At 36.2% G+C, this 25894-nt stretch overlaps 1 protein-coding gene across 1 annotated transcript in view; it reads left to right on the top strand.

Annotated features, from left to right (window-relative positions):
- Positions 1–1488: 1488 nt before the first annotated feature.
- The window catches only part of LOC306988937 (NACHT, LRR and PYD domains-containing protein 3-like), a 33128-nt gene continuing 8722 nt past the window's right edge, over positions 1489–25894 (top strand). Inside the window, exons 1-11 of the mRNA XM_079594163.1 lie at positions 1489–1697; positions 2111–2178; positions 10785–10907; positions 11339–11443; positions 12490–12597; positions 12786–12870; positions 13116–13311; positions 13395–15231; positions 16380–16550; positions 19736–19909; positions 20123–20293. Of these exons, the coding sequence (XP_079450289.1) occupies positions 10885–10907; positions 11339–11443; positions 12490–12597; positions 12786–12870; positions 13116–13311; positions 13395–15231; positions 16380–16550; positions 19736–19909; positions 20123–20293 (2870 nt within the window). The 5' untranslated portion in view covers positions 1489–1697; positions 2111–2178; positions 10785–10884. The remainder of the gene's footprint in view (positions 1698–2110; positions 2179–10784; positions 10908–11338; positions 11444–12489; positions 12598–12785; positions 12871–13115; positions 13312–13394; positions 15232–16379; positions 16551–19735; positions 19910–20122; positions 20294–25894) is intronic.

Here is a 25894-nt window from a genome sequence, read left to right as displayed (position 1 = left end):
TATAAGGGTAGAAAGAAGGTAAAGTAGAGTTTTTTTTTTTTTGATAAGGTGCTTATATTTCTGGCCCACATTCCAGCACAGTAGGTGGCGGATATGCACCTTAAATGCCGGTTGCCACCCGCCAATAAAAAGAAAGAAGAAGATTTGGAGAACGTGTGTGTTGACCATAGACTGTAAAAAAATATGGACGTAGTGTCCGTGACGTCACCCGTAGGTTTCTGAAGAGCATTTTTGAAGCCTAAAGTGGGCGGAGCCGGCCGTCGCCATCTTGGCCTCGCGTCACCGCTCGTCACTCCCGGATAACAGAATATGGGCAAAGAGGCGGAGCTGAGGAGCCTGGCTATCTGAAACCACGCCCACCTAGCGCGACGTTATGGAGTTAGCAGGCTTGGGAGCTAATGCTATATGCTACTCACAGTACCAAGTCTGCGACTGCACAGGGGCTCGCGCTAAAGTGACACTGACAGTTGATGATTAAAATCTGAATGGCAATTTTAAAATGTCCTGTTTTTGCCCTTCGAAATATTGTAATAGTTAAAAGACATAGCTACAAGTGAGACTGTGTATCGCGATTCTGTGCAGCTAAGTTATTCTGCTTGTTGAAAATGTATTATGCAGTAACTTTACAATATTAGGCTACTCTGAGAGTGTGTGTGACCGTGATTATGTGCATACATGTCAGTCACTCTTTATTACAGTCTATGGTCCGTCAGCGCGGCATCGCTCGTCAAGTTCGTAGAGAGCTTTATTATTCAGTCCATTTTAAATTCTGATTTTGGCCGCATCTCAATCTCAAATGGGTCAAAACATAGATATATTACCTCTGAAGTTCAAGTAACGTTAAATGCGCTAGAAATACGCGCTCATTCAAGGATGTGCATTTATTGCATGAACGGAGAAACACAGACACCTGCAGGATTTCATCTGACGGTAGCACATAAGCATGTTATAATCTGTTCCAGGGCAACGGCACCGCAGAACGAGTGTAGCCTTTATATCTATAGACATTTTTAAATCTGAAAACTCCAAAAAGCAACGAAATTGTCAGACATCACATCCATTAGTGCATGATGTTCACAGAGAACGACTGGAATACAGCGCTGGTTGTTCTCTCGAACGATACTCGACGAAAAACGGCGGAATCCAAAGCCGTGGGCGAGGTAATGGGTCACGGGTGTATTAAATTATATGAAATAATCCCGAATAAAAGCACAAACACGGCAGAGATGGCAAATTCAGCAGCTGGAATTTGCTGAAGTGAAGTGACTGCTAACCGGCTAGCATTTACATCAGCGGGAATCCACCTGTCACTCAAAAGTGGACACACCCTTAATTTTGCAGAACTTTAAATATTAATCAACTACACGGGCGAGTTATAAAAAAATGCACCCCCCTCACAGTTGTTATGAAGGGCAAAGTTAGCTTTATAGACCAAAGCCACAGAGAGAACCAGGCTGTAAACATGTTTTGTTCTGCTGTAAAGTTGGGCATTTTAACATGCCGGAGATACAGATTTGACTCCCTTCTGCAGCCAGCCTCAAGCGGCCAGTCGATGAATTGCCGTTTAATTCACTTCCGTGTTGGTTTCAAGAGAGAGACGGGGAGGTTGCCGCTTGGTGTTGACACGCGCTGACAGGCCACAAATATTAGTGTTTTAGGCTACTTCTAAAATCACTTATTAGTGGACAAGACTGCAAGTAAGTTTTGATACTTTCTCGATTACAATTGATTGGGGGAGTAAAATATGGATTTCATACTTTATGTAAGTGTGATTTAAATGTGAAGTTACAGATTTATAGGCCTAAGTTCATGAATGTGAAAGTAAAATTTACTGACAGGTTATTGAAAAAATATAAATGTTTCTGTAGGTTTTTTTTACATTTTAACTTCGTTTATGCTGTTGTTTTTGTTATGCGAAATCGAAAAATATTTTTAAACCAGATATTTACACTTAGACAGATAAGTACGTGTGTGTGTGTGTGTGTGTGTGTGTGTGTGTGTGTGTGTGTGTGTGTGTGTGTGTGTGTGTGTGTGTCAAAGAACGTAATAAAAATGTGTTATTAAAATTAAATATTTAAGACCATGTCTTTAACACACTCTATCTTTAAAGGGGGCATACATTCAGTGTCGGTGAAGAGTGACTCGTCAAAAGATGGAGGCCATCCAAACTTACCAAAGGTATTTCATGTGATTTTTTGGTCACAGCCTGTGTTAGAAAATGTGTATCAATGAATTATTATCATAAACTATATAGTTCAAATATTTACCAGCGTTTTTCTGTTGTCTTTGCTAAAAAATATTTACAGATATTAGTAATATTTTCCCTGGAAATGCAGTAGGCTATTTTTATTTATTTTATTTGCTAACATGCTGATATGTTTCTTATTATGCTGTTTTTGTTATGCAAAATCGAAAATATTTTTAAACCAGACATATACAGTTAGACAGGTAGATAGTGTAAAGTTCGTAATGTTCTTTTTTTTTCCAAATAACTAAAAAATTTGTTATTAAAATTAAATATTTAAGTTCACATTGCAGTTATGATAGTATGTATTAGCTATTCTGTATGACAATTATAAATCAGATTGTTTTTACTCAATCAGTTGTTTTAGGATTGAATCCGTATATCATTCGTTTTTTTAAAATTTAATATCGTAAGTAAAAAAGGATAAAATGCCGCCTCTTTTTTTTTTTCTTCTTCTTTCATTCAAAAAATGAAAAACATAAATTTAGCTTTTATTTAATTTTTTTGTTCAGAGGTAGAAAAATGAATAAAGAGTTTTGTGTTGTCCAAATACCCACTGTACGGGTTCTTCCAAGAACAACAAAAAAATCTAGAGACATTCATAGTCAACAAATTACTTGTAGTAAGTACTTGAGTACTTAAGGGATTTGAATATTGTGAGTGGGAACGAAACGCCCCTTTCCTCTGATTGGTCAGCGAAGATCAAATCGTGCCATCATCAGTTGTTCCTCAGTTCCGCTCAGCAGAATAGCTGTACGGATTCTTAATGTGGTTATTGAGACTACAATTCATATCTTTCTAAAAAAAAAACAACCAGCTTAATGAACCGTTCTGGGGCAGAGCTAGACAGGGCTTTCTTCTGTGTAGACATAAATTCACCTATGGCTAACTGTGTCAGAGAAATAGGCTATAGGCTCGACAGGTGTTTATTTCAGAAATATGAATGTGTCTTGAATCTTCACCCAGACATTGCCCATTAGTCCACCTCTTTGGCATGTTTGTTTTAGCTGACCAACTCTCAGTGGTGACTGGTCAACAGGGGTCGCTAGGGCCAGACACACAACACCATAATAATAATTTATATTATTATAAATTTATATTACGTTCAGCTCTGGGGCGACAGAGAAATCACCCACAGAAGGTGGGTTTATGTAGAAGTTTAGCCACTTAAAGATAATGACATAAAATGTAACCAATCAGCGTCCTCAAATCTTGAAATGGGCAATGTTCTCTATATCGAGCCACTGCTGAAGTCAGGACTAGTCTGAATGGGTTGAATAAAGCAAACAAGTATCTCACCAGTAAAGTTTTCATGGATGACAAATGTAATCATGTAATCACCCAGCAAGCAATTTTGCGTCTAATAGCCATCAAAACACAGCCCAGACGTCTAGGCTAAAACAAGGCTAAATTTGGGCTGTCAGTGAAAATCTAATAGACATCTAACCATAGCCCAAGAATAAGACGTCTAACCATAGCCCAAGAATAGACTAGTCATCTATTAGACGGCTATTGAACGACTACATATATACGTCTAATAGACAGTGCATATGGGTCTAGGCTAAAACAAGGCTGAATTTGGGCTGTCAGTGAAAATCTAATAGACGTGTAACTATAGCCCAAGAATAGACTAGTCATCTATTAGACGGCTATTAAACGACTACATATACACAGGTAGGCTAATAGACAACAAAATGATGGCTAAAGGATTCTTTTCACTCAAATATAATGGGTTCTCAAATGACAATCCATCCAAACTAATTAAATGTAAAAGTTTTATTTAGAAAAAGAACATTAATAACTTAGACAGCTTACAAAAAGATCAAAACATAAAAATGATCAAATTAAATATTAAAAGTACAATATAAAGACGATAAAAAAATATGGAACATCAACAACTTAGGATAATAAAAATATAAAGAATGGCCAAATAAAAAGTAAAATAAAAAACCTGTTGGTTTATGCTTTATTTCCTTGTAGGCTAAATTTAAATGTAAGCCTAAATATAACTAAATCGCTCTATAAATGTCACTATATCACCAAAAATCTCAAAATCAAACTCCTCCCACAAAAACCCACGAGGTCAAGATGCGCTTATTTCACTTTTATACAGATGTGCGATCGTGTGGTCTGTTCCCGACCCTGTCAATCAAGCGCTGATTCGGCGGATCACACCTGATGAAACACTCGTGAAACACTTCGAGGCTTCGTTTGGCCATAGTCACGTGACATGGGTGTTTTGAATCACGCTTCGGATCAGTGTTTCGAAACATCTGCGCTTCGGGATCTCGCAAAGCTTCGGAACGACTGTTTCGCGTCAGCCATCCCTACCGAGACGGTGAAATGGCGGCTATTGCTTGCTGGGGCTTGACTTATTATTTATTAAATACAGGCAATTGGTTGATGAAACATTGATTCAAATGAAGATACAATTAATACAAAACGAAATTCACTTTAAAGAAAGGCGTTGTGCTTTCAGTTTGAGGTCTCTGTGAAAGTTTTAAAACGGTCTTTTAGTGCTGATTTCAGAACAGTCACGTCCGTAACCGAGAACTTTCACCTCCGTAACATTGTTTTTTCCTCATAAATGCGATCACGAAAAATTAAATAAAATAAATATTTTATGTTGTGTGGAGAGCATAGTACCTTGGTGAGCGTACATTAAGCTACAGGACATCTTTCAAAACATGGCCTGCGCAAAAGAGAAAAAAAAATTGCGTCATTGTACCCAGCACTTCTGAAAATGCACTTCCGAATGCATCTCTGTCCCCAGCACATTTCACACCAAACTGACGCGCATGACCATTGTAAATCAGGTTAGGATTGCATCCGTGTATCATTCTTCAGTCATTTTTATCGAAAGGAGAAAATGGCTAATTTTTCAGGCGGTTTTCTTTGTTCTTTCTAAAAAAAAGAAAAACATAAATTTGGCTTATATTACTTAGTTCAGGGAAAAATGAATAGAGTTTTGCCTTTGTCTTTTCACTTGACCACTGCATGACGTATTTCCTTTATTTGGCCAAAGTGTTCAAGTAGGCGTAAAGACTGCAAGTGTGTGTAGAACTTTTGATTTCTCGATGGGACACACTTATAGTCTTGCAAAAACAATCTAAGTGTTCACAGTTGAATTTATTATATTCTCAATACTTTATATTTTAAAATAAAATTATATTTAAGTCCACTGTTCAGTAGATGCAAACTTTCTGTCGCAAACACGCGCTCTCAAGTGGCCAAGACCGCAAGTGTGGGTATTTGGACAAAGCATCTAATATATCTGATCTCTGTACGTGGACGGAATGAAACGCCCCTTTTCTTTGATTGGTCAGCGAGGATCTCACTGTGCCATCATCCGCTGTTCCTTAGTTCCGCGCAGCAGAATAGCTGTACGGATTCTTAATGTGGGTTATTGCAACTACAATTAATCTTTTTCTCAACAAACATCCAGACTAACGAACCGTAGCTGAGAGCGGGGCACAACGTAAGGCTTTTTGACTTTCAAAGTTTGTGTAAATCTACTTGGGGTTTAGAGTATTTATTTTTCCCCGCATTAATTTCTCACATGTCTAGTACAGTATGTGGATTTTTTTTTTAAATTAATACAGTGTATACTTTTTTTTTAATTTACCCCGAAAGAATGGAAGTGAAATGTGACAACATGCCCCATAGGTATAGGGTACATTGTAACATGTGAGGGGCACATTGTAACATCACCATATGACAGCTTAAAATGCTATCTGATCTAAAAAAAAGAAAAAAGAAAAATATATATATATATACAGTCATGGCCAAAATTGTTGGCACCCCTGGTAAATATGATCAAAACTGGCTGTAAAAAATAAATCTGCATTGTTTATCCTTTTGATCTTTCATTCAAAAAAATTGCCAAAATTCTAACCTTTCATTGAAGCAAGAGAATTGAAAGTGGGGCTAAATCACATTATGAAATAAATGTTTTTCTCCAAAACACGTTGGCCACAATTATTGGCACCCTTTTATTAAATACTTTTTGCAACCTCCTTTTGCCAAGATAACAGCTCTGAGTTTTCTCCTATAATGCCTGATGAGTTTGGAGAACACCTGACAAGAGATCAGAGACCATTCCTCCATACAGAATCTCTCCAGATCCTGCAGATTCCCAGATCCATGTTGGTGCTTCTTCTCTTCAGTTCAGCCCACTCATCTTCTAAAGGGTTCAGGCCAGGGACTGGGGTGGCCATTGCAGATCTTGGTTTTGTGCTCAGTGACCCATTTTTGTTTTGATTTTGATATTTGTTTTTGGATCACTGTCCTGTTGGAAGATCCAAACATGGCCCGTTATAAGATTTCTAGCCCCGGCTGTTAGGTTTCGATTTTTTATCTGTTGGTATTTGATCCAATCCATGATGCCATGTATCTGAACAAGATGTCCAGGACCTCTGGCAGAAAATTAGGCCCACAGCAGTAAAGATACAGCAGAGTATTTCATTTTACACATGGGGTACTTTTTTATCCCTGTGTGCACCAAACCCATCTTAAGTGTTTGCTGCCCAAAAAGCTATTTTTTTGTTTCATCTGACCATAGAACCCGTCCCGTTTGAAGTGCCAGTAGTGTCAGGTACTTTTCAAACGTTCTATGGACAGAGGAACCAAAAAAATAGCTTTTTGTCAAAATATCAAAATCAAAACAAAAATGGGTCACTGAGCACAAAACCAAGATCTGCAATGGCCATCCCAGTCCCTGGCCTGAACCCTATAGAAGATGAGTGGGCTGAACTGAAGAGAAGAAGCACCAACATGGATCTGGGAATCTGCAGGATCTGGAGAGATTCTGTGCGGAGGAATGGTCTCTGATCTCGTCAGGTGTTCTCCAAACTCATCAGGCATTATAGGAGAAAACTCAGAGCTGTTATCTTGGCAAAAGGAGGTTGCAAAAAGTATTTAATAAAAGGGTGCCAATAATTATGGCCAGCGTGTTTTGGAGAAAAACATTTATTTCATAATGTGATTTAGCCCCACTTTCAATTCTCTTGCTTCAATGAAAGGTTAGAATTTTGGCAATTTTTTGAATGAAAGATCAAAAAGATAAACAATGCAGATTTATTTTTTACAGCCAGTTTTGATCATATTTACCAGGGGTGCCAACAATTTTGGCCATGACTGTACACACACACACACGTCAAACCAAAATATTTTCTCAATAAAATACAATTATTAACTTTTTCATATAAAATAATGGCATGTTTTAATAATTAAAAATAAACAAATTTTTGAGTTGACAACAAAGACACCGGAAAACACAGATGTATAGTTCAAAACAAAAAAATTAATCATTTCTGAACAACTCTGTCTTTATTTACATGTTTCTCGTGTTTTCTCAATATAATTAATATATAGAATATAATAGCATATTTCTAATTTAAAACGGCCAAATAACAGATTGGATTAAAATAATATCGGATTTGTCTAATAAAAAAATAAAAAAATAATTGAGATGAAAAATGTACGCACTTTTGCTATGGTTAAATAAATGTTCAGTGATATCTTACAAAGATTTCTGAATTTTGGCGCAATTTTTTCTCTATATAGTGTTGGTATGGCAACTAGTAAATACACCCGGTTTCGTCATCCTGGCATGTGTGGAAGTATTTAAAACAAGTGTGTTAAAACTAGCCCCACGTTACGTTGTGCCCTCAGGGGCAGAGCTATGGGCTTTCTTCTATAGACATACATTCACCTATGGCTAACTGTCAGAGAAATAGGCTAGAGGTCTGTAACACTCTTACAGGTGTTTATTTCAGGAATATAAATGTACCTTGCATCTTCACCCAGACATCTTCACCCAGACAAGCAAACATATCTCACCAGTAAAGTTTTGATGGATGACAATTGTAATCAAAGTAAAACGATTACAATGGCATACAGGCACGTGCCAGTCCGTTATTATTAATGTGAAACAAGTTGTGTTTGTGTAACATAGGCGTGTAAACCTCACTGTGGTCTTTAGTGCCCTTTTTTAGCGCGCACATCAGTTCCCATCCCGGAGACCCCGGTTCGAATTCGGACAAGGTTGAGCAGGACCGGTTACATATGTGTGCTCTCGGTCTCTGATAGCTTTTTCTACGAGCACGAGCACATTTCTGGTGGCATGTCCGGTGACTGTTTTTTAGGACTTTGCGAGGGTCAGTGGTGTTTATGTACGGACAGCAAACGTCACTCCAACCACAGACACACACACTGACTCTGACAGAAGAACTGTTCACTGATGATCTCGATCCGCCTTCAGGTCGCCATATTCAAAATGTTTATATTTAATTTGTATTTTGCTGTTTAATAATTCTTAATGGATCTGTATTTGTATGCTGTAAGGTTAAGGCAGCTGGTATAGTGGTTTGTTGGCATCTTCATGTGGTCCTAGTTGGTATTGCATTTTTCTACCGTTGAACGAAAAAGCCAGCTGAATTCTTGTTTTATTTATTTTTTATGAAAAAGAAGCCATTTTCTAAGTTTTCTACTTTCAATATATATATATAAAAAAACACTGAACGAATGATACAGGTATTGAGGGGAGTGTTTGCAATTGATTACATATATTGTGTACTTGAAATAATGATCAAATGACAAAATAATCAACATGTAATATGATTGGAAAATTATACTAATCTGCAATAGAGAATGTAACAAACTTGGTTAATTTTTTCCCACTCAATGTTTTTACTAAATGTCTATAAACTATTAAGGCTTGTGCACAATTCAGAATTGAATTGAGAATGACTCCTGAATTCTTGAATTTGAAATTGAATTGATGTCAAAAAACAGGATCTAGAATTACAATTCGAATTTGAATTAAAGGAAGCAGAATTGCTATTCAATAAAAAAATCTAAGAAATTCAAATATTTAAGTGAAGTGTTTAACAATGAAGCTTTACAGTAGGGCTGCACGATATTGGAAAAAAATTACATTGCGATATTTTTTTCTCCAACGATATATATTGCGATATTGAGAGCCATAACTCCAGGCTAAAGTCAATATACCATTCCATGATTAATAATTTCACTAATATGCAAGCTTCATTACAAGTGACAAAAAGGTCACTTAATATTTTATTCCAAAATTAGAACATTTCTGTAAACACAAAAAGCATAACACATTTTTAAATAAAACAGCAGCTTTACACCAACCCCCCTTATTGGTTTACAACAATATAACTTAAAATAAATATATTTTTTATAAAACAACTTATAAGCATTTTGGTTCACAATCTTTTAAGTCAACTTTTCTTAGCCAAAGTGCCAAAGTTTCTTAGCCAAAGTGCCATCAGTGTTGATATTGGTCGTCATCATAATCATATGAAATAAACAAAATGAAATAAAACTTTAATATATTTAATTTGTATTAAATCTTCTAAACAGATTAGAGAACATGTTTCTGTAAACAGAAAAGCTGAACACATTTAAACAGGAGCTTTACCGCCAGCGCCGTCGCTCCCACCACGCGCATCACGCGCTGTGCGTAGGGCACTAAGAGCTGAGCCTAATGAAAAATCAATAACTATAATGCCGATATTATTTCAGTATAGAAATACAGACATCCCAAGTCTCCCGGAAGTTCCGGGAGTCTCCCGCATATTGATAGCGGCAGATGCCCGCGAATTAGTTAAAATCTCCGGAATCTAGAGCGAGCGCGCCCGCGAGACAGAGACTGTGCTCCAAACCGTGCAGCGCGTGCACTGCAGAGAGAGCAAGAGACCGCGCGCGTGCCTCATGAAGCGCATGTAATATCTCCCCCTCGTGCTACTGTGCTACTACCCTTCACATCGCATGTTCCGGCGATGTGACTATCGCTCACTCGCACATCGCGATGTCGATGTTAAAACAGAATATCGTTCAGCCCTACTTTACAGTATATGTCAAATATGATTGCATTATGCACTTTGTGTTATTTGATTACTTTGAAATGAAAATAACATTGGAATAAAACTAATTAAACAACATTGAGGGGGTAATTTATTTCAAGAATTTGATCATTATCTATATTTTAGAACAAAATGTATGCAGGTTTGAGGAGTGACTTGTGTGTAATGAAATTGTTATTAAATGACAACATTTATGTAATTGTATTTAGTTGTATTACTGAGATAAAATGTGTAATCAATTAGTTACTAATCACAATAATTTGCATTGATAAAGTAATGCAAACCACATTTATAATGGGTAATTGATAACAGTACAATTACATTTCCAAAGTAACCTTCCTAACACTGAATGTGTGTGAGATTCAACACATTCTTTCTGTTGTGTGACCGTGTGGAATATCTTTGAATTTCCATGAATTTAGTTCCACTTCCTGTCATTCCAATTCAAATTCAACTTCCAATGCATGAATTGAATGGAGCCCAATTCTGAAATTCTGAATTTTGAACAAGCCTGTTACTAATACATTTAGAGCCATGATTTACTTTATGTTATAGTGTTTGTTGTTGTTGCTAACTTGACATTCTTCATTATTTTCTTGAATAACTACCATGTTATTAATCTCAGAAACATATATCGTCATTTCCAGGTCAAACTGAACGACTGATAGTTTCCACAAACCAGTTAAAATCTGTTTTCAGTGGCAGTTGCAAGTATCAGAGGAGCGAGGAAATCACTCTCTCTCTAAGATGAGTCTCTCAGAGAAACGGAGGTAAGACTGCGTCTGTTTTCACACAATCATTTTAAACTACTGAAGTTTTAGATTATTCCTGTGAACAACAGAGCATTGTTTTATATTTGCAAATGCTTTGCAGAACTTCAGAACTTCCTAATAAAAAAAATATTTTGTGGCCAGTAGATGATAAACATCTAAAATCTGAAAAGGAAAATCAATATTTAGTCTAAATCAAATGTACAGTCTTCAGCAGTAGTGTTATATTGCAGTAGCCTACTAAAATATTGTTATACGTACATCGATTTTTAAAATTAAAACGTATCTAAAAAATTATACGTTTATAGTCCTCATAATGCAAATATCTCATCAGCATTCCGTCTGTGAAAAGAATAGACACAGTTTGTGGCGTTATCAAACACAGATGAACTTCTGTTATGAAATAGTTTCTTCTCTCTTTGTGTTATTAGTGAAAGATCAGGCTCACATGTGTCCAGCTCTGTGTCTGTGAAGAGTGACCGTTCAAATGATGGTTTCCTACCGAACTTCAGTGAGAAAAAGACATCTATCAAAAGGTATTTTTATTATGGCTGTTAAACGATTAATCAGGATTAATCGCATCCAAACTAAAAGTTTGTGTTTACATAATAAATGTGTGTGTACTGTCTATAATTATTTTATATATTTAAATACACACACATGCTTGTACTGTATATATTCAAGAAATATTAGCATGTATATACTGCATATAGATTTATATATACATGAACGTGTATGTATGTATATATATATATATATAATATATACAAAATAATTATATACAGTACAAACTTTTATTTTGTATGCGATTAATCGTTTAACAGCCCTAATTTTTATGTTTTACATTATAGAGTTAAAATGTATCTACGATGGTCTACTCTATGTGATGAAACTTGACTAAATACAACAATAATTCACAGAATACAATGTACGCTAGATTTCCTCTTTATTGAACTCAGTCTGCAGCTTTTTTCCAGTAACTAGTAACCACTAGGGGCAGGGCCGGATTAACCATTAGGGCAACTGGGCATCGTCAAATATTATGTTAGATTAGGGGTGTGCGATATCATGATTTTTGATCGTGGACAATTAAAATGTCTCCACGATCTGCTTTTGAAGAAATATCGTAGGATCATGCATTCTATCAGTTTGCAGTTCTGGCGCCTCCGTCTCAACATACTGTACAGCGCGACGTATATTCACATGAAATGCAGAGGAACAGGACACTGTAGTTCATAAAAATTAATTATTTGCATGTGCTTTAAAGCCTTACCGGTTAAACATGTAATTCGCTGCTGATGCGCTGTTCTAACGAGCGCTTTTCTGAGCGCAAACACCCGACGCACACATGCACCTACAAGTCATTGTGCCCAGGGGCCTCTGAACTCTTAATCCGGCCCTGACTAGGTGGCATACATGCAACCAAACATGAATAAATCCATCTATCCAGTCATGAGAGCGATAAATACACAACTATACTGTATTTAATTACCAATTGTAACATTAAACGTCCTCTTCAAATAAGACTGAAGTATCTCCTGTAGTGAAATGTTATTTTTCTCTCTGTTCTTTGTGTCATTAGGAAAAGCTCAGGCTCACATGTGTCCAGCTCTGTGTCTGTGAAGAGTGACTGGTCAAAAGAAGGTGGCCTACCAAACTTCAGTGAGGAAACGCCATCACGAACCAAAAGGTATTTCACGTGTTTCTTATTTTTGGTCACGGACTGTTAAAAGGTGTATTGATGAATAATTATCATAAATCTGTATAGTTCAAATATTTACCAGAGTATTTTTGTTGTTTTGCTAAAATATTTACTTGAGATTTTGGTAATATTTTTCCTGGAAATGCAGTCTTTTGATTTCTTTTATTTGCTGACAGGCTCAAATATGAAACATTAGATTCAGATTTCCAGACTCACAAGAAACACACAAATTTCACAGACAATCTACTGGGGATCTTTCAGGTAAGAAAACTTTCAAAAATGTTCATAAATATTTAATAATTATAATAAACAAATAGATTATTTATCATGTTTCCAGCTAAAGTTGAAATTTAATTTCTAATTGTTTTTGACCATTTACTCTTCAGTTTAAGAACTCTTGAAATAAGAATGAAAATGTTAAAAATGTAGATTTTTATTTTATTTTTTGTAGATGTATGATTTCATTATTAATATTTTTTTATTATTATCTTTTGCTTTTTTTGTAGAATCTTGAGAGCAAAATAATCACTTATTTGAAAAATGAGCTGAAAAAGTTTAAGAAAATATTACAAAAAGATGACACAGGATCCTTAGTGAAGGACTTTAATGAGAACAGATGCAGTATTAAAGAAGCAGCGCTTGATCTCACACTACACTACCTGAGAGAGATGAAGCAAGATGAAGCTGCTGATAGTCTAGAAGGTAAGAGACTCATGACCATCTGTCAGATTATCACTTATAAATGTAAGAGAATTAAAACTATCTGTGTTTGTTCCTATGTTTAGATGAGCTGAACTTCATTCATCAGCTAAAATGTGGCCTAAAGAAGAAGTATCAATGTGTGTTTGAAGGAATTGCAAAGCATGGCGACTCCACACTTCTGAATAACATCTACACAGATCTCTATATCACTCAGGGTTGTAGTGAACAGGTCAATACTGAACATGAGGTCAGACAGATTGAAGTTGCTTCCAGGCGCCCTGATTCACAAGAGATACCAGTTCAATGCACACATTTGTTTGAAGCATCTGAACAAGACAAGGAGATCAGAACTGTACTGACAAAAGGAGTTGCTGGCATCGGGAAATCCGTCTCTGTGCAAAAGTTTGTTCTGGATTGGGCTGAAGGAAAAGAAAATCAAGATATCAGCTTCATATTTCCTCTTCCATTCAGAGAGATGAACTTAAAGGAGAAAGAAACACAAAGTTTGTTGGATCTTATAACTCAATATACTTTTGTCCCAGAGACAAAAGAACTGAACCTTACAAGAAGGAATCCATTCAAAGTCCTGTTCATCCTTGATGGATTGGATGAATGTCGCCTTCCTCTAAACTTTGATGGTAATGAGACGTGGCGTGATGTATCGTCACCAGCCTCTCTGGATGTTCTCCTGACAAACCTCATCAAGGGAAATCTGTTTCCTTCTGCTCTCATCTGGATCACCACCAGACCAGCAGCTGCCAGTAAGATTCCTCCTGAATGTATCGACCGCGTGACAGAGATACGAGGATTCAATGATGCTCAAAAGGAAGAGTATTTCAAAAGAAGATTCAAGAATAAAAATCTGGCCAGTGAAATATTTGATCATGTTAAACAATCAAAGAGTCTCTTTATCATGTGTCACATCCCAGTCTTCTGCTGGATTTCTGCCACTGTTCTTCAGAACATATTTGAAGAGAAAAGAAGTAATGATGTAAAAAACAATCAGTCTGATGAAGCCTCTAAAACACTACAGGAATCAAATACTGAAGACACTCCCAAGACTCTGACACAAATGTACACACACTTTCTCCGCTTTCAGATCCAGCAGAGCAAACGAAAGTATGATGGAGAATACACACCAGATGTTTCCTGGGATAAAGATGCCATCCTTTCACTGGGGAGACTGGCATTTCAAGAGCTGGAAAGAAACAACCTGATCTTCTATGACACAGACCTGGAAGCCTGTGGTATTGACGCCTATAAAGCATCAGTGTATTCAGGCATGTGTACCCAAATCTTTAAGGAGGAAAGAGGGATCATTCTTGGTACCACTTTCTGCTTTGTTCACTTGAGCATTCAAGAGTTTATTGCAGGCCTTTATGCACATCTGTTTCTAGACATCAAAAAGAAAAGTGTGTTTGTTCAAGAGTCTACAGAACAGAAAAACAAAAATGAAATCATGATTGATTTGCTCAAGACTGCAGTGGACAAGGCGCTTGAGAGTGACAATGGACACCTGGACCTTTTCCTTCGCTTCCTCCTCGGTCTGTCACTCCAGACCAATCGGCGACTCTTACGAGGACTGTTGACACAGTTAGATGACAATGACCAGAGCAAAAAGGAAATGGTTCAGTACATCAAGCAGAAATTAGAAGATAATCTGTCTCCAGAGAGATCCATCAATCTGTTCTACTGTCTGAATGAACTGAATGATCAAACTCTGGTGAAAGAGATTCAGACCCACTTTAGAGAAGGAAGTCTCTCATCTGCTGATCTTTCACCGGCCCAGTGGTCTGCTTTGGCCTTTGTGTTGTTGACATCAGAAGAGGAGATGGAGGAGTTTGAGCTTCAGAAATTCAAGAAATCAGACGAGTGTCTCTTTAGACTGTTGGAAGTTGTGAAAATCTCCAAAAAAGCTCTGTAAGTAATGGCCCTGAAGGCCCACTGCCTTACACAGTTTATATCCAACCTGCTTAATCTTGTGATTTTAAAGTAATCCTGAAGAGCTTGATTATCTGGTTCAGATGTGTTAATTAAGGTTGGAGCTAAACTCTTTTGGACACTGGGCCTCCAGGAGGACCCAAACTCACTCTCTAGTTCCTCGTCCGGGCTTTCAAACCCTATGAATTAAAGGGATAGTTCACTTTAAAATGAAAATTCTGTCATCATACCCTCAAGTTGTTTCAAACCTGTATGAATTTCTTTCTTCTGCTGAACACAAAGGAAGATATTTTGAAAAATGTCAGGAACCAAACAGTTAGTTTTTCCCTACTATGGAAGTCAATGGGACCTGGTAACTGTTTTGTTACTGACATTTTTCAAAATATCTTCCTTTGTGTTCAGCAGAAGAAAGAAATTCATACAGGTTTGAAACAACTTGAGGGTGAGTATATGATGACAGAATTTTCATTTTAAAGTGAACTATCCCTTTAACCCTATGAATGCCGGTGCAAAATAAAACAGCAATTCCACAACAATTATAAAGAGTCTGTACTAATGTTAATTAACCATATTCATTTACAATTTTTATGGTGAACTATAGACATTTTTTTACCATCTTAATAATCAATAATGGTTCAACTAGTTTTAAGCACCTAGGAAATTCGTTTTTTCAACAATTGTTTTTGTAGAGAAAGAAACACAACATCATTCAAATTTAATTCTGCAAATCATATTGACATACAGCGTGTCGAGTTTGTATTCTGCTCGCATCTATTTAGTATGCATCATTATCAGGGAGTATACTGAATTTGATCTCTTAATATCACTGTAGTTATATAGATTTGTTTTTTTACGTTGAGGGTTTTACAATGTCCAGCCATTTTAGTGATTAAAATGCTGCGGCGCCTTCACAAATATTGTTGTTCTTTTTATCTTTGTTTTTCTTCTTTTGAGAGGTATATAAATATCAAAATATTTGTAGGTAGGAATAGGTGTAAAATTTACAGACGTTTGATATAAGTATATTTATTGTTTGTCTAAAATGACTAAATGGCTTTTTTAAATATTTGTATATAGCAAATCTATTTGCATAAAATTTTACTTTATTTCTAAATAATTTCTTGTAGGTTAAACGATTGTGACTTAACAGACAAAAGCTGTTCAAGTCTGGCTAAAGCTCTCGAATCGGATAACAATCTGGAAGAGCTGAATATGAACCATAATAATCTACAGAGTTCAGGAATAATTCATCTCTGCTCTGGACTGAAGAGTGTAAAGTGTAAACTGGAAATACTGAGGTAAGTTGTGTGACAGCAGACAAAAGGTGTGATTTAGATATGCTTTACCAAGTGTGTGTAAATAATATATTTCAATATAAGTTTATTTACATAAATTGTGACGACTACAAATTAGTTTACCACTATACTATACTTTGTTTCAGAAACAAACATGGTTCATTTACATCACCATAATGATCCTAATGAATTAATAACCTACAAAATTAGATTTTTGATTTGCTAGTTGTAGATCTGCTCTGCTTGTTCAATATTGTAGAAGCTACGTGAACACGTGACATGGAGTATATTGGGTTGAATATGAAACTATCTCCTCAAATGTCTTTCATTGTCATTTGCCTATATCGACCACCATCAACCAATAACATATTTTACGAGCATCTCCATAATATTCTTAAGCAATGTGATGGTAAAAAGGAGTTAATGGGCGACTTTCATATAAACTGGGACAAAAAAACTGAGAGAAAAAAACTTAAAGAGATAACAAATAAATTAAATCTTTCCCAACTGATACAAGGTCCAACAAGAATAACTAACTCCTCCCAGACAAAAATTGATCTAATATTTACAAATAGACCTGAGAGAGTAACTACATCACATAATCTGCTAACTGGTCTGTCCGATCATATTATTACACTGCTGGTAAGGAAACTAACCAGAAAAAAAAATAGTAAAATCGTCCTCAAGTAATCAATTCTATGAAAAAATTCAGAAAAATGAAACCATCAACTTGGAAAAAGCTATAAACCAAATTGACTGGTCTGACCTTCTAGCTAGTAGAGATACTGAAATTAGCTGCAGCGCTTTTTTTTTCTACTGTTACAGAGATAAAAGCAGCCTTCACAAGAAAGGTGAAATGTAAACATGGGCAAAAGACCGCCTTACCATGGCTAAATGACACTCTCTGGCAACTAATGAAAGAAAGAGACGCTGCTTTAAAGAGGGCTCTAAAATCAGGACATAGTAGTGACCGGCTCATTTTTACAACTCTCCGGAATAAGGTTTTAAGGAATTTAAGAAAGTCTAAGGCAGAGTTTTTTATTAGAATTATTAATGAAGCTCAAGGAAATGGGAAACTTATTTGGAGAAATCTTAATAAATTAACTGGTAGGAATAAAGAACAAACGATAACTTTACCTGAACTCAAAGTGAATGGAATCCTGACCCAAGATACTGATACGATAGCAAGTACATTTAATGATTTCTTTATAAATTCAGTCAGGGAACTGGCTCAATGTATCCCAACTGAAACTATACCATCTATCCCTATTGATAAAACTAAACCTATTTTTAAAATAAATGAAATATCTGAATCAGAGGTTATAAAAATTATAGCCTCGCTAAAGAATTCAAAAGCAAGGGATTCACATGGTTTGGATACTTCATTTTTTAAATTACACAGGGACGCACTTGCTTGCCCTATTGCACATCTGATCAACCTGTCAGTTAGGCAAAATACTTTTCCAAGCTCCTGGAAAGTAGCAGTAGTATCCCCGATCTACAAGTCTGGTGATAAAACAATGGTGTCAAATTATAGACCCATTAGTATTCTTTTAGTGATATCCAAGGTGACAGAAAAATGGGTAGCAGAACAGCTGAAAAACCATCTAAATTTGGGCCACACCCCTCTGCACCCAATGCAATTTGGATTTTGCACAAATCACTCTACAGAGACAGCAAATTGTTTCCTCCTTGAAAATATCAAGTCAAAATTAGATGAGGGTGGTATAGTAGGTGCAGTGTTTCTGGACCTTAAAAAGGCTTTTGACACTGTGAATCACCAGACACTATTATCAAAATTATCTTTTTTTAATTTCTCAGAAGAGGCCGTGAAATGGATGAAGTCATATTTAACTAATAGGAAACAGAGCGTACGTATTGGTAATTCTCATTCTTCATACCTCGACTGTAATATTGGTGTACCCCAGGGGTCAGTATTGGGCCCTATCCTGTTTAGCATGTACATTAATGACTTGCCTTCAGTCTGTCAATCTGTTAATATACAAATGTATGCTGATGATACAGTTCTTTATTTGCATGCCAAGAACAAACAACAGGCTGCAACTAAATTACTAAATCTGCATGGCTAAAAATGTCAGATTTGCATCTAAACCTCAACAAAACAGTCTGTATGTTCTTTTCCAAGAGGTCCTTAATTGTACAACAGGCTGATGTTTTTATTGAAGGAGAAAAAATCATGGTTGTGTCCGATTTTAAATACCTTGGTATCATTCTAGATTCTAATTTAAATTTTAAAAAACATGTTAAAAAGGTGTCTAATATCCTCAAATATAATCTGGCTAACTTTAGACACATAAGGCCATATTTAACCACAGAGGCAGCCAAACTTTTTATGCATGCCATGATTTTTTCCCACATATCATATTGTTTTACAAGCTGGTCCCAAGCAAATGTGACAACTCTTAAACCAATAGAAACTCTTTATAAGCAAACTTTAAAAATTTTAGATCAAAAACCTATCCGCTATCACCACTGCAATATTATTACTAAATATAATTTATTTAATTTTGACAGTTTTTTACATTATCTAGATGCCTGTCTTATTTTCTAAATTTTACATGGGCTTGCACCTCCACCACTGGGTGAATTTATACGACAGAAGAACAGCAGTGGCAGGGCAACTAGGGCAGCTACCAGGGGAGACTGTGTTGTACCGTATAGACGTAGTAAGTTTGGCCAAACAGTCTTCTCAGTACGGGCTTCAAATTATTGGAACTGTCTACCTACTAAACTCAGAGAGAGCACCAGCTATTTATCATTTAAATGTACACTTAAGAAATGGATTAAAAACACTCAAAACTGCAATCATCAATAGTTATGTTTACCTTATCTTAGGTACTACCCCTATTTGTATTGTACTTATTATTATCTATTTATTTTCTTTATTTGTTTTTCATGTATTCTTTTTGTATTATGATGCTGTGTTGATCTGCCAAGGGACTACAGATGAAAATTAGCTCTCTGGCTAACTCTGGTGCATTTACATTGAGTGTAAACAAAAAATGTTGACTGATGTGCATTGTCCCTTTTAAATAAACAATAAAAAAAACTAAAATTATAGCATAGAGTGAGTTGATAATGTTAGACTCTAACTCTATTGTGTCTAACACTGGGCATTTCGTTTGTCTTTATATTCAGTGATATAATCTCTATATTCTTTTCTGTAGACTTTCAGACTGCAGAATCACAGAAGAAGGTTTTAAAGCTCTGGCTTCAGCTCTGAGATCAAACCCTTCACACCTGATAGAACTGGATCTCACAGGAAATGATCCTGGACAATCAGGAGTGAAGGAGCTCAATGATTTACTACAGGATCCAGACTGTCAACTGAAGACACTGAGGTGAGATGTGATGAAATAACACAACATGCATTATATGCAGCCAAATTATTTATAGAAATATTATTTTAATAATACAATAAGCTACATAATATGTTGTTACATCAAAGTTGACTGCATGGTTCCAAGACTAAAATAATGTAAAAATGGATTTTGTCATTACACCAAGTTTAGTTGAGAATTTATCTGAAACCTGCTTCATCTTCTCTTCTGCAGGTTTTTGGGTCCTGCTGCAGATGAAGCCTGTCAGTATGTGAGAGGAATTGTGGGTAAACACCCGTTACTCCTGAGAGAGCTGAATCTGAGTGGTCGTAAACTAGAAGACACACGAGTGAATCAGATCGCTGCTCTTCTGCAGGATAAACACTGTAAACTCAACACACTGAAGTGAGTATTTCACATGGTAAAATCTGTATTTTTATTACCTTTAATAGTAATGTTACAGCTGGTAGTGCTATTTCCTCATTTGATTGAGTCAGGGGCGATTGACAGACACAAAACCACAATAAATTGATTTTAATAATTATTTAAGTTTTTGACTGTTGAAGGAAACATTAGATTATTCTGATATATTGTGTTGTGATTGTCAAATGACAAACTACTATCAGACATGACCAGGGGTGTAGTTTGTGGAGGGGATGGGGGAGGTAAACCCCCCAATAACCAAAACAAGCAAGCAATATTAATAGCTTACCATGGTTAATGTAAACATAGAATCAGGCCATTAATTATATACATCGCGCGTTCAGAGATTTTATGTTCCCGTATGAATCAAACGGGCCAATTATCTGTGTATTATGACTGAAGTCCGGTTTATTTGACTGTGTGCATGAGTCCCGCTCGCGAATCACTGCTACTCTACGAGCGTTCACCAATGCGCTACAAAAGTGTGATGAGATTCGCTCGAGCCGTTCCTATCGCGAAGCTGGTGATAAAATGTGCAACCGAGTTCTATTGAGAATTTACCGCTTTAAAACACAATGGAGAAAGTCAAACATGATCACACCAAAAAGACTGATGAAAAGAGAAACATCATCCTGCACCAACATAAATTAGAAAGCTTTTTAAACAACTCATGACCACTCTTACTAGAATTTATCAAATTCTATTGTATTTATTGTGGTAAATTTTGACTAACTTGTATAATTTGCAATAGATTATCTGTTAAGAGAATAGATTTTTCCCTAAAGATTTATATTGCAACTGTGGCATGTGTATAGTTTCTGAATGTGTAGGTTGCTATTTTTCATTGCAAATGCTATAGATAAAAATAGAAAGATAAAAAGTTAACATTGGCCTTATGGTAATGAGGAGACATCAATGATCTTACCTGTATGTACTTATTGTAATAAATGCTAAAAGTTAAACAATTACCAGAACAACCTTTTAGGCCAAGTACAAGTTAGAATCAAGAGTACCTTCTTGAATTATTAACTAAACAATTTGTGTTTTCTGCTAATAATGACAAATATTAGGAAAAACCTGGCTTTCAGATATGCCAAGAGATGACAGGAAATTAACATTTTCAATATAAGAACATTTTAAGTAAAGTTAGTTTGACCTACCATGGCACTTTGATTTAGAAAATTCTGTCAAACGGATAAGTATAAGCTTAAATAAAATAAAATGCATTATTATCCTATGTAAACAAATAATTGTTAACTATTACTTTATTGCAGTTATGTTATCAATGCATGTGTGGATTCAGTGGCGGGCCGTGCATTTCACACCTAGGCCTTCAGTGATGTCCACCCTGAATTAATAACTTTTAATAGTGTAGCAGCGCACTCACATACTCTCTATAATTGTTGTGAAATTCCTGTTTTTATTTTGTACCGGCAGTTATAGGGTTAATGCGGGGAGTTCGGGAAATGTGAGTGAGTTCGGCTTTTGTGTACAGTGGTTCTTGCGATCCGATTATAAATTCAGAAACGGATCCTCCCTGTCTTATCCTTCAATGGCTACAATAGTAAATGTTTGAAAAAAAGTTGTTTCGATCATAAATTTACAAGAAAAATAAGGAAAAAATCATATTCAGCACGGACAAAAACGGGGGCTAAAATGCATTATAGCCTAGGCTACTCTCCAAAACTGATTATTTTTTACACAAAATCCATCCTAATTTCTTTCCTCAAAAAGACTTAAATTACTTTGTTGTACAGGTTGTCTGTGCTTTTCAGTCCCAACAACCTTTTCTATCGCCATCGAGGTTAATGTGCTGAAAGTTGAGTCTGTCCCGTCGTATTTCTGTCATAAGTTTAAATTCGCTTTAGTCCTGAGAGTGTCTGCTCGATAGAAGCAGTAACGTTAAACAGGGAAAACACCGCAAAACATGACGATGTGTAACGTTACAGCTGACAAGCTCACACAGATTTTTGAACGGTATCAATGAGATCAGCGGGACATTTCCCTTCAAAATCAGTCCTGGCATAACTTTACATTGCAGTCAGTTCTGTTTTTACCCGGACAGATCGATAGAGTTCCGAGACTCTGCTTAAGCTGAATAAGGGATTTTTTTCGGTAGGTTTGAACCTGCTGGTGGTCGAGGAAGGAAATAAACATTAATTTGTGGGTTGAAAAAACTATTAAATCTACAGGTATTTTAGTTTACACAGTTCGCAACAGATGCGGTTAGCTAGCTCTGACTACCAGTAATAATAGTACACGCTCTGACCATCCAATCAAAGAGCGTGGAAATGCCTACGTTATTGTATGCCTGCTAGATGGCCCCGGTGCAGTCAACTCGATATCTGATTGGCTGATTAAATCTGACCTATTATCTGATTGGTTAAAGCAACAGTTTCATTGCCATTCATTTTAAGCTACAGGCGCCTGCACTATTGATTCTGCCCAGCAAGCAATTTTGCGTCTAAAAGACGTCTAATAGCCGTCAAAACACAGCCCAGACATCTAGGCTAAAACAAGGCTAAATTTGGGCTGTCAGTGAAAATCTAATAGACGTCTAGCCATAGCCCAAGAATAAGACGTCTAAGCATAGCCCAAGAATGGACTAGTCATCAATTAGACGGCTATTAAACGACTACATGTAAACGTCTAATAGACAGTGCATATGGGTCTAGGCTAAAACAAGGCTAAATTTAAGCTGTCAGTGAAAATCTAATAGACGTCTAACAATAGCCCAAGAATAGACTGGTCATCTATTAGACGGCTATTAAACGACTACATACAGTATATTATTGGACAGATTGCACAAGTGGGCCGGTCTGTCTGGAACGGTGTTAAACTGGTTTGAATCTTCCTCTCAGGTCGCTCACAATTTGTCTATCTGGGTTCAAACAGATCTCAGACCGCTTCTCTGTGTCAGGGTGTCCCTCAGGGGTCAGTCTTGGGTCCTATTTTATTTAGTGTTTATATGTTGCCTCTTGGGCAGATCATTCAGAAATTTGGCCTGAGCTATCACTGCTATGCAGACGACACCCAGATTTTTATCAGCTCTCAGCCTGATCTTAATTCTTCCTCTTCAAAATTGTCTGACTGTTTGCTGGAAATTAAAGGGTGGATGAAACAAAATTTTCTAAAACTAAACTGTTCGAAAACTGAAGTCTTATTAATTGGCACTCCTTTGAATGTCAGTAAATGTAAGGATTTGAGAATCTCAGTAGACAACACCCAATTGTCCCCTTCTAACCAGGCTCGTAACTTGGGTGTGATTTTTGATGCCCAGCTAACTTTTAATTCTCATTTTAAAAACATAACGAAGGTTGCTTTTTTCCATCTGAGGAACATTGCACGTATTAGACCGTTTTTCTCTAGGCCTGATGCAGAGAGGCTTATCCATGCCTTCATCACGTCAAGGCTTGATTATTGTAACTCTCTTTGCGGGTTTACCAGCAAACTCTATTAAGAGGTTGCAATATAAACAGAACTCTGCCGCACGTGTTTTGACTCACACATCATCACGCCATCACATTACCCCTGTTCTCCAGAAACTGCATTGGCACGTATTGATTTTAAAGTTCTGATTTTAACTTATAAAGCAGTGCATGGGTTGGCTCCAGATTACATCTGTGATTTGGTTACTCCATCCATTCCTGCTCGCTCTCTCCGCTCTGCTGGCTCTCTCTCTCTGTTTCAGCCTCGTTGTAAATTAAAAACTATGGGGGGAAGGGCCTTTTCCTGTAATGCGCCAAAGTTATGGAATACATTACCTGCGTCTATCAGGGATGCTGCTTCTGTGGATTGTTTTAAGAAATTTCTTAAGACATCTTTTCAGTCAAGCTTTTAATTTATAAATTGTGTACTTTTTGATACCTATTTTTACGTCAATGTTTGATTGTTTGACTATTTTGTTCTGTATGTTGTAGCGCTTTGAGTATGAGAAAGGCGCATTATAAATAAAATTATTATTATTATTATACATGTGATGGCTAAAGGATTCTTTTCACTCAAATAACATGTTCTCATAAATGATAATCCATCCAAACAAATTAAATATAAAAGGTTTTATTTAGACAAAAAACATTAACAACTTTAAAAAAGTTCAAAACATAACAATTACCAAAAAAATACAATATAAAGATGATAAAAAAATATGGAACATCACCAACTTAAGATATAAAATATAAATAATGACCAAATAAGTAAAATAAAAAACCTGTTGGTTTCTAAAACAACATTAATTATTAGCTTTATTTCTGTAACACCCCCCCCCCCCCCCCCCCCGCTCTCCCTGGCGCTTGCTTAAAATGCCCCCCAATCGCATTTTTTTTTATTCAAATTTGGTTGCAGTAGGAAAGTGTATCATCACAGCATCTGCCAAATAAGAAAACAAGAATTTGCATAAGAAAAGCATTGTTGACACCATAATGTTTAACTTTAATTACAGTAATTGTGACCAAGTCATTCTCTTTTGCTTGGATGCACACTAGTGTTGGGCAATATAGAGTTAAGATGCTCATTTAGAGTTAAGACTATAATTTATATCAATATAGCCTGATGTCACATTAAAATAAATTATTCAACCAGTTCATACATGTATATTTATTGTGCATTACCATTATTCAGCCTAAAAACAGAAATAAGCTCCCTGGTCAATGTTTGCATGTGCTCTTCTCACACACACACACACATACCTCTAATGACCGAGAACAATGCAGTGTTTTCAAAAGCCTCCTTCTGCAGTGGACCGCCCCCCTTCATATTAAATTTGGACATGAGGGTATTTTTGAAAACACTAAAATATAATACAAATTAAGGTGGTTAACAATTGTTGTGAAAGACTGACATTTCAAAATGACTTATAGGATTTTTTTTTAAATGTATTATTTGTGTTGTGACCACATGAAACACTTCATCTGTATTGACACCAGAATGTTTGATTAATGTTGCACATTTTGTAGGTTTTACCTGTCCAGCATTCTTCTGGCACTGTCTTTGAGGTTTCTTCCTCAACTTTGGCACCTGAACAACACATGCCAATGTCAGTACTTGGCAGGTAGTATTACAGTATATGCTTCAGTGTACAACTGTTTACCAGCATTAAACATTGATGCTCATTGACCTGCAAGTTTTCCATCAATAACCCTATAAAACTCTCTATTAGAGCAGATTGCAGGCCCGCACCTGCAGACAGAGAAATAGCTTTTTACCTAGATATAATTTTTTTTCAGGAAAATCACGATTCACGATTTTATATTTTTGCCATATCGCCCACCCCTACGTCCCCTTTAAATCTTTCAGAAAATAATGTAAGTGTATCGGATTATATCGAATCGTTGGCTGAATATATATCGTATTGTGAGCTGAATATCGTGTATCGTATCGTGAGATTAGTATATCGCTACAGCCCTAAGTAATACTATAATTGCACCTAAGGGAACATAGTAAAAGAAAAAAACATGTCATGGCCCCTTTAAGTCCTTTTTTTTTTATCACTGACCGATGTATCTTTAATGAATATATAAAAGGGATAGTTCATCAAAAAGTGAAAATTCTGTCATCATTTACTCCCTTTCAAGTTGTTCCAAA

Source organism: Phoxinus phoxinus, assembly GCF_949152265.1.
Source record: "Phoxinus phoxinus genome assembly, chromosome: 20".
Taxonomy (NCBI): domain Eukaryota; kingdom Metazoa; phylum Chordata; class Actinopteri; order Cypriniformes; family Leuciscidae; genus Phoxinus; species Phoxinus phoxinus.
This window is presented reverse-complemented; position numbering and strand designations above follow the sequence as displayed.